The sequence below is a fragment of the Salvelinus fontinalis genome, chromosome 24, assembly GCF_029448725.1.
Source record: "Salvelinus fontinalis isolate EN_2023a chromosome 24, ASM2944872v1, whole genome shotgun sequence".
In the NCBI taxonomy this organism is placed as follows: Eukaryota; Metazoa; Chordata; class Actinopteri; order Salmoniformes; family Salmonidae; genus Salvelinus; species Salvelinus fontinalis.
In genome coordinates, this window is record NC_074688.1 from 27,083,639 (window position 1) to 27,096,969 (window position 13,331).

At 41.7% G+C, this 13,331-nt stretch overlaps 1 protein-coding gene across 2 annotated transcripts in view; it reads right to left on the reverse strand.

Annotated features, from left to right (window-relative positions):
* Positions 1-13,331, reverse strand: part of LOC129822605 (Golgi SNAP receptor complex member 1) — a 53,676-nt gene that overhangs the window by 39,341 nt on the left and 1,004 nt on the right. For both annotated transcript variants that reach the window (XM_055880966.1, XM_055880967.1), the window contains exons 3-6: positions 12,970-13,060; positions 12,698-12,805; positions 12,403-12,494; positions 3,998-4,072 (exon numbers count right to left, since the gene is read on the reverse strand). In XM_055880966.1, the coding sequence (XP_055736941.1) occupies positions 3,998-4,072; positions 12,403-12,494; positions 12,698-12,805; positions 12,970-13,060 (366 nt within the window). The remainder of the gene's footprint in view (positions 1-3,997; positions 4,073-12,402; positions 12,495-12,697; positions 12,806-12,969; positions 13,061-13,331) is intronic.

A 13,331-nucleotide genomic window follows, 5' to 3' on the forward strand; every position in this document is an offset into this window, starting at 1 on the left:
AACAAATACAGAAAAGAGCTGCTGTTTTTATGAGTGAGGGTAAGTTCTTAGTCAGCATTGTCAACACTTTGATATGCCATAAAATGTGCCTTGTTCCCATTTCCACTCAGCGCTACAAAAAGCAGTGCAGCAGTACTGAATGAGTAGGAAACTGTATCTATAGGCTTGCGTTGTTATTATTAGCAACTTGGGTCTTTTAATATCGAGGAATATTTCACTTTCTCTGTTCATATGAGTAACAACATGAATTTGTGCATGAGGCAGAAATAATGCGGCGCGACTCGAGTTTCGCTATCAGCTGGAAGACAGTGTCCCTTTTTGGTCAGTATCAGTGGAGGAAAGGGGGAGTGAAGGGATGTTGAGGGGAACCCTCATTCTCCTCTCTTCTCACCGCTGAGACTGACCATCAGATGCAAGCACCATCAGTCCAGTAAAATAAAAAGCTAATTATTTAAATGTATGCTCACTCAGCTGTGCCTCTCACATACAATGGAGCTATTACCGGTGTGATCATATAGCCTACCTCAATTTTTTAAATCAATTAAAAAAAATGTCCCAAACAATGCATTGGCAGGTAAATTCAAGCAAAGCCAATATGCGGTGATAATGTATTGAGCCTATAGCTTACTGCACAAACCTCATTGCTACGGTACTGTTTTTAATTGGTTTATGTTGCATAGGCTTACATTTTTTAAGTCTGAGCAGTAGATCTCGGCATGCATTTTGACTCAGAAAGTGATCTTGACTCAGAAAAGGTTGGTGATCACTGTTCTAGATGATTCTGTACTTCTAACTTTGTGGCAACAGTTTGGGGAATGCCCTTTAGTGTTTCAGCATGGCAATGCCCCCGTGCACAAAGCAAGGTCCATACAGAAATGGTTTGTCGAGATCGGTGTGGAAGAACTTGACTGGCCTGCAGAGACTTGACCAACACCAGCGCCTGACCTCACTAATGCGCAAGGGTGAATGGAAGCAAGTCCCTGCAGCAATGTTCCAATATCTAGTGAAAAGCCTTCCCAGAAGAGTGGAGGCTGTTATAGGAGCAAAGGGGGGACCAACTCCATATTAATGCCAATGATTTTGGAATGAGATGTTCGTGTCCACATACTTTTGGTCATGTACTGTACTTGAATGAGCACATTCAGTGCAGTGACTGGAAAAATACCATTCAGCTGTCATGTGCCCTGGGGGTATCATAGGCGCCCCCATCCCATTTCAATTCAAGGGGCTTTATTGGCATGGGAAACATGTTAACATTGCCAAAGCAAGTGAAGTAGATAATACACAAAAGTGAAAAACAATCAAATGAACAGTAAACATTACACTCACAGAAGTTCCTCTCTCGTCACAGTTTTATGACTTAACGACATGTCGTAAATTCATGGAAGGAACCCTTTCCCCCTTTGGACATGCAGTATTGAGAGAGAGAACAAAGAACTAGACTTAGCCAAACTCCTAAGCCCCAAAATGGGAGAATGAAACTTCTCTACTTCTGAGAATGTGGAAATGGTCCGTGGACACAAAGGACAGTTATGACGAGTGTGTTTCATTTGGTGATATCGTGATCTCATGAAGGACAGGAAACACACATAACGGTATCTCTTAAAGTGTACATTTCCCAGCTGTCAGGTTTACATCTAAATATTGTGAAACGTATGTGATTAAACATGAAACCATTTGTGAAAAGATGTAATTTGATGTTAACCTTCTAAATGAGAAAATATGGGTTTTTATATAAAGTTAACCAAGTCAGTAACCACGCCCACGAGAGCATAGACATTACGTCGGCGTCATGGACCGGCCCTTTTCTCTGAAGTGTATAAAACCACCCGTGACGAAATTTACATTTCATACCAAAGAGACCAACGGTAAGCCGGACGTCTCGAATTGTTAAGATCACGCAAACCCCGGTGTAAGCTAAGGTTGCAAATGTTAGAATTTCTAAGACTAGAAAACATGTCGCTGATGCACTATAACTCTACCAAAGGACAAGACCATACCACGTGGAGCATTGGCTACACGGCTGGAAATGGTTCAACTCTGAGACTATCGATCACTACAGAATAAGAGCAAATCTTAGACATAATTACTAGTCTGCAGCTAGAAATGACGTAAGTCTAGAATGAGAATACCGACAACCGCGGAAGCATCTATCTATGAGAACATTTCCGAATGGTACCAACTACAACCACGAAAGACATCGTGACTTCTGGGAAAGTGAACCAGAGACTCTGATGAACCCTACAGGACGATCAAGGATTCCAACAGAAGACAAACATATATATTTCAATTATTCTCGAATGAGCGGCCGTTCATGTGAAAAGGATTAGCATTTCAATGAATATAATTATAGACTGTTTGTAGTGAATCCATTTTGTCTTTCCCGCTCTCTCAGTCCCCACCCCTTTCCTTTGTCTACCAAGCTGTCATATCGGCTTAGCCCACTAGGGAATTCTCTATCATTGTTAGTAACCAATATCTACTGTTGGTTTGTTAAGCATTTCTGTGATTATTTAGTTAGTAAATAAATAATTAAGCCAATTTGTATATTGCTGATAATGGAAACAAGGGTTCGTGCAGATAACCAAGAATTTTACGACGTTCAGATGAGACTGAGAAGGTAAAGAATAATTAATGACCGATTGATGACTGAAATGCAAAAGATCTTTAGATCGCTAAGAGTTAATTCAGAAGACGGAACTCCTTAAATAAACATCTCCGTGGTGCCCCAGGTTATTAATTAGTTAATTGTTGCACGATTTAATTCAATCACGTAATCAATTAAACATTAGATAATCAATTTGATAAAATAGCATGTCATTAATGAGTCACAGACACGACACAGCCATTTTGTGACAGAACAGTCAGACGGTTTCTTCTAGTGAATGGAAGTTTGGGGTGTATCTGGAGAAACTGCTATTTGGGGGCCAATTCTTTAGTCAGATGGTTTGCAATGTCTCCCTCCTGACACTGGCCATGACACATGTAACGCTGTAGTTAATGTGTATGTGTCTGTCTGTCTGTCTGTCTTTGCACCATGCTGATACCCTGTGTGAGGTTGAATGGGTTAACACCTCTGCGCGCCACACGACTTCAGAGGTAAACAAAGAATTAACCCTTGAAATTTAGCGCGCCATGCAAGTCCATTCAAGTTGAGGAAAATTATAAAATGACAGTTCCATTGCTGTGTTGCACCGTGTGACGTTTATGGTCTGACTGAATGAGAATAACCTTCCTGAACTCAAATGTATAGTTGTGCTATGACTGAGTGTGTGGTGGGGTTTGACCTTTAGGAGTTATTGCCTTGATATTTTAATGGGAGAATAATACATAACGCAAAGGGATTTTTTATTGTATTTATGAATTATTAGACCTAAATGACCCTTTACCTTAAATCTATTTTTTTCTCTTACATTTCATTTAAACAGATCATTAACTTAAGCAGTCAAGTTGCTGTCTACGGAGAAAAAAATTGCCAGAAATGCCAGTGAATCAAGATGACACACGCTGATTTATACACCAAAACATCCTTACCCCGAGCTCTACCTATAAAATGAAAAACCCAAACAGCTTCCCATCTGTCTTGTTGGGGGAAGAAGTGCTTAAGCAGTGCTTAGCAAGCAAACAGCAAGAGCAGGGAGATCATTTTAGAGTTATTCAAAATGCCTAACTGGGCCCATCAACATGAGTTATCCCAGCACTGTGCTGCTCTGCAGACTGCTATTGGTCTGGTTACTGGGAAGTAGTAGCTCCTCTGAGACCTGATACAGCTATGATAACAGCTCTGGGAACAGCAAAGACACTGTACTTGGAATTGACAGAAGCAAAAAGCCAACTTGCTTGTAAGAATTTCAGAAAGAGCTTGACAGAATAATTGTGAGATGACAGTATGGGTACTTGGAGAATATTGCAAGATGATATTGCAAAGTAATCTGGTGATTTAGAGTCACAAAAAGTCAGGAGCAGTGTGTGCGCCCGCGCGCGTGTTCGTTCTTACTTTCTCAGGTGGTCATGCTCCTTCAGAAACAGTTCCGTTCTTCTGTTGTTTACTCCTGAGCCACTCTTGTATGTCCTGTTAGACAGAAAGAGAGAATGGGTTTCATTAATATAACACAGTGCATATAAATTAGACAAACAACTCAAGATGACATCACTGCTATGACCATATGAAATATTTACTGAGAAATTGATCCTGATTAATCTAAGGTATTACCAAATTCAGCCACGATTGTATCAAACACAACATCTATGGATTCATCAATGTGACCATTTGACACAAGGTTGGTCTGACACAAGGTTTGTCTATGCAGTTACAGTCCAAGCAGACGGGCACAGGTGGTAAAAGGAGGAGTTCATGTATAATAGGAGGCCAGCCATGCTGAGGTGGTTTAAAGAGCCAGCTATAGGACTGCAGTAGATGTACAGCTCTTTTAAAGCAGCCTGGCCTGAATGGAAAACACTGAGGATGGTTTCTCCTGCTGTCAACATCACCATGTAAAATTAACTCAAGTCGCTCTGGATGATTGTCTTAGTCAGTTTAACTCTACCTACACGTACATATTACCTCAACTAACCGGTGGCCCCGCACATTGACTCTGTACCGCTACCCCATGTACATAGCCTCACTTGTTATGTTACTGCTGCTATAATTATTTGTTACTTTTATTTTCTATTTTTAACTTAACTCTTATTTGTAAAAAAAAAATTAAAAAAATAATCTTGAAACTTCTTAAAGCATTGTTGGTTACGGGCTTGTAAGTAAGCATTTCACTGTAAGGTCTTGTTGTATTAGGCGCATGTGACCAATAAGATATTTGATTTGTCTGCTAAATGACTCAAATGTACTATTTGGGCCTCATGATATTATCCCAACACCGTGGTGCCGTTACAATATGTATTACGATTCTATATGTATTAAGATTTGATACTGGGATTTTATTACGATGATGTTCCAAACATATTGCTCACTATACTGTCTGCTGCAGAGAGACGAGAGCATGAGAAAATGAGTTAAATCAGTGATGGAAATAAAAGTGCTGAAGACATGTTGGCTTACTATTTTAAAAGGATGAACAAGCTATAGGATGAAAAACATCAGCGTTTCTGCGCAGGTACAGCAGACTAGCGCTAACTGGCGCTAACTAGCTATACTTTGACACAAATCGATACTTGGAGTCAAAGTATTGTTATAATATCCAAAATAATATTGCGATATGCAACTAGTGATTTTTTCCACCATCACTAGTGCTGGCCCGGAGTGCTGCTCAATTGCTTGGTGTGTGTTGGCCAGAGTGATCTGTTGACCCAACTAGGGCCATAAGGTAAACTCACCACATTCCTTACAAATGTGCGCAAACACAACCTTCAAACGAGGCTACAAAGAAAACTAAATGGGACTGTAGCGACTGTGTTGACTTCAAAATCGGTGGTGTGAACTAGGTTTCAATTCAAGCATTGATCGACATGGTAATGCCTCTATAGTATTGGAGAAAAGTTGAAAAACACGGATCCTCCGTTACATCGTGACGGGTCATGTCGTAACGTACAGCACGCATAAAGCATTATTTCTGTCTTACAATCTCTCTCCACCAGGTGTAGCACTTCTCTCATCGTTTAAAAACAAGAAATGGACAGTGACAGGGGTAATGGGGGGATACCTAGTCATTTTTTGCATCATCATTGCATGCGATCATCCTTCTCAAAGCTGCTGTTTACTTCTAAGATCACTTTAGCTAAAAACCCGATTCAAATTCGACACAAACCTTCAAATAGGTATGTAATGACACATTATATAAACTCTTTATAGTGTTTCAATTACATTTTAGAGGCGATAAGGTGATAAGTTGGACAGATCGAGTGAAAAAAAGCAATTTGCCCACACAACATCTCTCCTTCTCACTATCACGCATTAGTTTCGCTTCCCCTCCCGCCATTTTTAAAAAGACCTGACGGGGCTCATTGCCTGCTTGAATTATGCAGAAACGGACAGCGTTTAGGTCATATAATTGATTCTGTTGGAAAGGGGAGAAATTGTGCTTTACAATGTTATTGACATTACAGTTGATCTGGAAGTATTACGTTTTTGGGGCGCTAAAATAAGGGCAATTGTACGGACCAAGGCGATGTACGAGTTTACGTTAGTTGTGGGAAAATTATATTGAAAATGGATGACGAGGTAATAATGGAATGGTCCACATCTCAGAGGGATTGTCTGGTCATTGCTACAGTAACAACGTTAGAAGTCTTGCTGGTCATTGCGCTAACGCTAGTTAGCATTGGCTCGCAAAACTACCTCCAACTTCCTTCATACTGGACACAGACATAAAAATGATATCCACTAGTTCATACGACTCTGGGGAAGTAGATACCAAAATGCAGAAGAATCCTTTAAAGATGGCTGGAGCAGTGTGTGTGTGTGGTATGGTTGTAAACAGAAAAATCCCTCATTGTGACTGCTTACTTAAGCAGCCACACACACCCAGTCAGGTATGCAGAAGATCTACTGCCACCTGGTGGGCAACAGGGGAATGTGTGCTACACAAGAAAGACACCACTCAGCCCCACACGCTTCAGGGTTTCTAGAACCATTTCAATAATGCTTAATTAAGTTTGAGCGGAAATAAAACCCTCGGGGGTTTGTGGTATATGGCCAATATACCACGGCTAATGTGTCGTTGTCGCATTGCGTCATGCCTAAGAACAGCCATTAGCCGTGGTATATTGGAAATATACCACACCTCCTCGGGCCTTATTGCTTAAGTCTATACTGTTCACCATGTAGCCTACACAACGGCACACTCACAGAGTAGATATGAGCACCCAGCAACCCGTCGACAGCTCCTTAGCGCTACTCTCAATTCCCACTGCAGTGGGTGCTATAGGAAGTGGCTGCTGGACTAGCTATAGGCTGTAAGCCCATAAGCACTTTATTGATGCTCTCCTTCCTCTCCACTGACCTGGGAAAGGAGAGGCAGCCATTGTTTCAATACTTGATCCAGGAGGGGATGAATGCATAGAATCAGAACACTAATAGTAATTTAATAAGATCTCTATGATCGAATGTCTCTGCTGTAAACAAGAAGCTTGACATCTAGCCTCTTATATAGCAAGTTAGCAAACCGAACGCATAGCTGGAGCCCTGAGCTAGATATAATTTGACACATCTTAGATTTCTTATAGTTTTAATTAACTTCTAGTTATAAGCAGTGGCGTAGCACAGTATTGAAAATCCTACCATCGGTATACGGTATATCGCCCAAACCTACTAGAGGGGGAACATCCATGGTGGATAATGTGTTATGCCATGTTGGCAGGGATCTTTTAAAATATACTTATTGGGGGATTTGGCATTGTCTGGTTACAGGAAGTAATACATCACTTAAGAAATAATGCAAACAGTATTGATAAGAGTACGCATGATTGCATGGTGAACTTATAAAACAGCGCAACATACTATATTGATTCAAAGTGACCCAACAACGGTATGCAACATTACAGTAGAGTTTGACATATAAGCTAAGTAACTAGCATGGCCACGAAACAAACCGTTGCAAGCTGCCATAATATTGATCGACATAACATGAATTGATATATGGGAAGTCTCAAAGGACACCATTGAATGACACGAGGCTGAAAACGTGCCCGATCGGGTTGCCAAGATGACTTACTAATACAGTCCAAATCTGTATGAAGCTTGAACATACTGTACAGTCTATGGGTAGGAAGAACAATTGGATACAACAGTTCTTGTACTAGAACAGATGGCAAATTATTTTTAGTCCAGTCAGCCAAGTACCAAAGAAGGCAAAATGACTCTAGGTCCATTTTATAACGACTGTATAGTATCATGTATTGCTGTATCAGAAAAACTGAAATGGCCTTAGAACTTGTGGAACTTGACAAAATGGACAACTGTTACAGAATAGTGGTGAAGCATCCCAGTGGTGCCCTGACAGAATACCACCTCTACCATCTCCCTCTCTATTCCATCACTTTCTCTCTGTTTCCCAATTTCTCTGAGTTTCATGGATATGGAAGCTCTGAGTCTCTGCATCTGCATGACTGCCTGTGTCTCTCAACTCAATGCTTGATAGTACAAGACAATAGGGGTTCTTGTTAGCTTAGCGCTGTTGTATTGATTATGAGCACTGTCGTTAGCTTCAGTAGCTTGGCTATTAGTGTGCGTTAGTTCAGCCTTAGCACGCCACAAGATTCAAGCACGTGGGCTTTGAAAGCACTACAACACCAGTCTAAATCCTTGAGGAGCAGCATGTACAGCGACTTCGGAAAGTATTCAGACCCCTTGACTTTCTGCATTTTATTACGTTACAGCCTTATTCTAAAATGTATTAAATAAAAAGTCCTCCGCAATCGACACACAATAACCCATGACAGAGCAAAAACAGGTTTAGAAATGTTTGCAAACGTATTGAAAATGAAAAACAGAAATACCTTATTTACATAAGTTTTCAGAACCTTTGCTATGAGACTTGAAATTGAGCTCAGGTGCATCCTGTTTCCATTGATCATCCTTGAGATGTTTCTACAACTTCATTGGAGTCCACCTTTGGTAAATTCAGTTGATTGGACATGATTTGGAAAGGCACACCTGTCTATATAAAAGGTCCCAGAGTTGACAGTGCATGTCAGAACAAAAACCAAGCCATGAAGTCAAAGTAATTGTTCGCAGAGGTTGTGTGTGTAGATTGAGGGTATTTGTTTTTTAGAATAAGGCTGTAACCTAACAAAATGTGGAATAAGTCAAGGGGTCTGAATACTTTCTGGAGGCAGTGTATGTAGTATCTCATTTCCCAATGTGTATGTTAATGCTTACAGTACATCATACACCATGTAGGCTACATGGATCAGAATGCATACAATAAGAAAAATGCTCCTTTGGGGACTTTAGTGATGACTAAGACAGGATAGGAATACGATTAAAACAAAGCTCACATTTCCCATCACATTATGTGGGTGGGCAGTAATGTCCTTTTCTCAAGCAGAACAATTATAAATTCAGTCCACAGCCAACAGAACAGTGAAAGGTTCATTCCCAGGCACCATGATGTTTGATTTATTGTGGAGCACAAGGAGAACACACATGACTGCATGGAACAACAGAGAGCACTGATGAATAAGGCTATATGCTTATATAAAGGAGGGGTGTGTGTGTGCTCAATAGGAATCCTGCAGTGATCTTGTGGTGCGGCCTGACGCATCTTACCATAGATCAATAAGCCATTAGAGCAGACAAGAGTCATGGTCTGGTTGCCTAGCCCTCATTTAAATCTCCTCATTCACTACCAAGCCAATCAGTGGAGCACTGAGCACCTTCTCTCTCATTAGAGGCCCATGGGTGTAGGGCTGGCCGGTAAACCATTTAAAAAAAAAAAACATATCTGTATTCATTCAAGGACCGGTTTGGATTTTTACTTTACCTTCTATTAAAAAGGCATTTTAATGTTTGATTTATTATACACTGCTCAAAAAAATAAAGGGAACACTTAAACAACACAATGTAACTCCAAGACAATCACACTTCTGTGAAATCAAACTGTCCACTTAGGAAGCAACACTGATTGACAATAAATTTCACATGCTGTTGTGCAAATGGAATAGACAAAAGGTGGAAATTATAGGCAATTAGCAAGACACCCCCCAAAAAAGGAGTGATTCTGCAGGTGGTGACCACAGACCACTTCTCAGTTCCTTTGCTTCCTGGCTGATGTTTTGGTCACTTTTGAATGCTGGCGGTGCTCTCACTCTAGTGGTAGCATGAGACGGAGTCTACAACCCACACAAGTGGCTCAGGTAGTGCAGTTCATCCAGGATGGCACATCAATGCGAGCTGTGCCAAAAAGGTTTGCTGTGTCTGTCAGCGTAGTGTCCAGAGCATGGAGGCGATACCAGGAGACAGGCCAGTACATCAGGAGACGTGTAGGAGGCCGTAGGAGGGCAACAACCCAGCAGCAGGACCGCTACCTCCGCCTTTGTGCAAGGAGGTGCTCTGCCAGAGCCCTGCAAAATGACCTCCAGCAGGCCACAAATGTGCATGTGTCAGCATATGGTCTCACAAGGGGTCTGAGGATCTCATCTCGGTACCTATTGGCAGTCAGGCTACCTCTGGCGAGCACATGGAGGGCTGTGCAGCCCCACAAAGAAATGCCACCCCATACCATGACTGACCCATCGCCAAACCGGTCATGCTGGAGGATGTTGCAGGCAGCAGAAGGTTCTCCACGGCGTCTCCAGACTCTGTCACGTCTGTCACATGTGCTCAGTGTGAACCTGCTTTCATCTGTGAAGAGCACATGGCGCCAGTGGCGAATTTGCCAATCTTGGTGTTCTCTGGCAAATGCCAAACGTCCTGCACGGTGTTGGGCTGTAAGCACAACCCCCACCTGTGGACGTCGGGCCCTCATACCACCCTCATGGAGTCTGTTTCTGACCGTTAGAGCAGACACATGCACATTTGTGGCCTGCTGGAGGTCATTTTGCAGGGCGTTGGCAGTGCACCTCCTTGCACAAAGGCGGAGGTAGCGGTCCTTCTGCTGGGTTGTTGCCCTCCTACGGCCTCCTCCACGTCTCCTGATGTACTGGCCTGTCTCCTGGTAGCGCCTCCATGCTCTGGACACTACGCTGACAGACACAGCAAACCTTCTTGCCACAGCTCGCATTGATGTGTCATCCTGGATGAACTGCACTACCTGAGCCACTTGTGTGGGTTGTAGACTCCGTCTCATGCTACCACTAGAGTGAGAGCACCGCCAGCATTCAAAAGTGACCAAAACATCAGCCAGGAAGCAAAGGAACTGAGAAGTGGTCTGTGGTCACCACCTGCAGAATCACTCCTTTTTGGGGGGTGTCTTGCTAATTGCCTATAATTTCCACCTTTTGTCTATTCCATTTGCACAACAGCATGTGAAATTTATTGTCAATCAGTGTTGCTTCCTAAGTGGACAGTTTGATTTCACAGAAGTGTGATTGACTTGGAGTTACATTGTGTTGTTTAAGTGTTCCCTTTATTTTTTTGAGCAGTGTATTAAACATTCAGTAATGAGTAAAAAAAATTATAGCAATCACCCTTTTTATCGCCAGTAAGAAAACGGCTAAAAGCTGAGAACTGCTAGCTAACTTTCTAGCACGACAAGTCAACAACTTCAGGAGGGCAAGCTTGGCAAAACCCCCAGAAGTAGGTTGACTACGCACAAATAAGAACTGTAATTGAATCCAAAAACAGTCAAAGGGGAGAATTATTATTCTCATGAAGGAAACTTGACGAAATACAGGCATATACTAAGACAAAAATTTGTGACAGTGACAACAAACTAGCGCAGGAAATGAAGAAATGTATGAAAATGCAGGAAGTGAATGCTAGAATTCAACAAATAACTATGGAAATGGGAACCATTGGTTGAGTACCAGAGTGAGGTTACAAAATAGGATTTTCAATCCTATGCAATGTTCTACAAATAGGCCTACTTAAAAAAAATACAAATATTTAACTAGGCAAGTCAGTTAAAGAACAACATTTTATTTACAATGACGGCCTACCGGGGAACAGTAGGTTAACTGCCTTGTGTAGAATGACAGTTTTATCTTGTCAGCTCTGTGACTCGATCTAGCAACCTTTCGGTTACTGGTCCAACGCTCTAACCACTAAGCTACCTGCCGACTACTTCACTGTCAGTTTTGTATTCCTATTATTTTCGGTTGAAGTTTATTTGAACAGTATAAAGCAATCAGAATGGAGAAAGTTCATTAAAACTACTAAGAATAAATGTGTTGCCATGCACTACCGCTAAGCCTATTTAAAACTATTTTTATTCAGAAACATCAAATACCATCAAAAATATGAAAACTACAGTGATATGATAATTTTGGTTTCACAGGTCTAACAATAACATGGCTATATACAGGGTGTAACAGTACCGACTCAATGTGCATGGGTACGAGGTAATTGAGGTAGCTACGTACATGGGTTGGGGTAAAGTGACTAGGCAACAGGACAGATTGACAGTAGCGGCAGCGTATGTGGTGAGTGTGAAAGTGCCTATAAAGAAAGTTTCAATGCAGCGTTTTACCCTTTCATTGTATATGCTTTCGTCATCCTGCCCGAAGTGGATGAACTGTCACTAAAACATTTTTTATTAAACTTCAACATCTAAACAGCATACAGGACTGGTATTCTATTTTCTTTTATTTTCACTGTTAAATGATCAGGGATTTGAGACACACATGAGGGCGTGTTCTTACATAGAGAACCATAATAATCAATATAATCAAATGCTTTATCAATCACCCTTTTCAGTTGAAATAGTCGACAATCTGTTGTTTCAAGTCAGTACAAATGGTAAGACAGGATCTATGGAGGGAGGGATGGCTAGAGGGAGAAATACTCACTCAATGTCTTTCCGGACAGAGCCCAGCAAATCTTCTCTCTCCCGGATGGCAAGGAAGTTGGCTTTGGTTTTGTGGAATTCGTGAGTGTAGTCCTAGGGTACAGCAACAAAACAGGAGTAAAAGGAATGAAAAACCATTAACCAAGGAAGTGAAAATTATGCATGCAGAGCTCAAATTAGGACTAAGTTCTGATAGAGGAATAGGCGAGAGAGAGGGGGAGTGAAACAAAGAAAGAGAGGGGGAGAGATGGAGGGATAAAGAGAATAATGTAGAAAGTAAGAGAAGACAGACAGACCTGCAGAATGTCTCTGTGTCTCTGGAGCGTGTGCATCAGGGCTGCGTTGAGGGACGTCACACCTGGGGTGCTGGTGTACTCCGCCATCTTGTCGTTCACACCCGTGAGCTAAGAGACACAGCACCGTCAGTACACATACACACAACAATGCAAGATTCAACCATATTGGCATGCCTATGATAGTGAAGCTGAATACTACTTGAGGACCAAAATCCATTCTGAAATTTCATATCAACTTCATACAATGATAATTATTTGCTGGGAAGTCTTACTTTGGCCAGGAGCTGTTCAATCTCCACAGACATGGTCTCAAACATTCTATCCTGTGTCGAGTTGTTGAGGAGGGGAGTAGTATCCGAGTTACTATAGGGCAGAAAGGAAGACAAGGATGGAGAGAAAGACCATTAGGACTGGCAACATGTGGGCTTGGTGGAGGTACTGTATCGCCATATTTGTAACACCTAGCAGTTCTTTTAGATCCATAAACACTAAGAAAAAGCATGTTTAAAGGAGAATCTCCATTGAAAGTACTTTTTAGTCCAGAAGGCTTAATCTCGGTTCTGGGAAACTGGCCCCAAAGTTGTGGTGGCAGGCACTAGTCTCACCTGTAATGTAGGACCTAGGCCATTGGGAA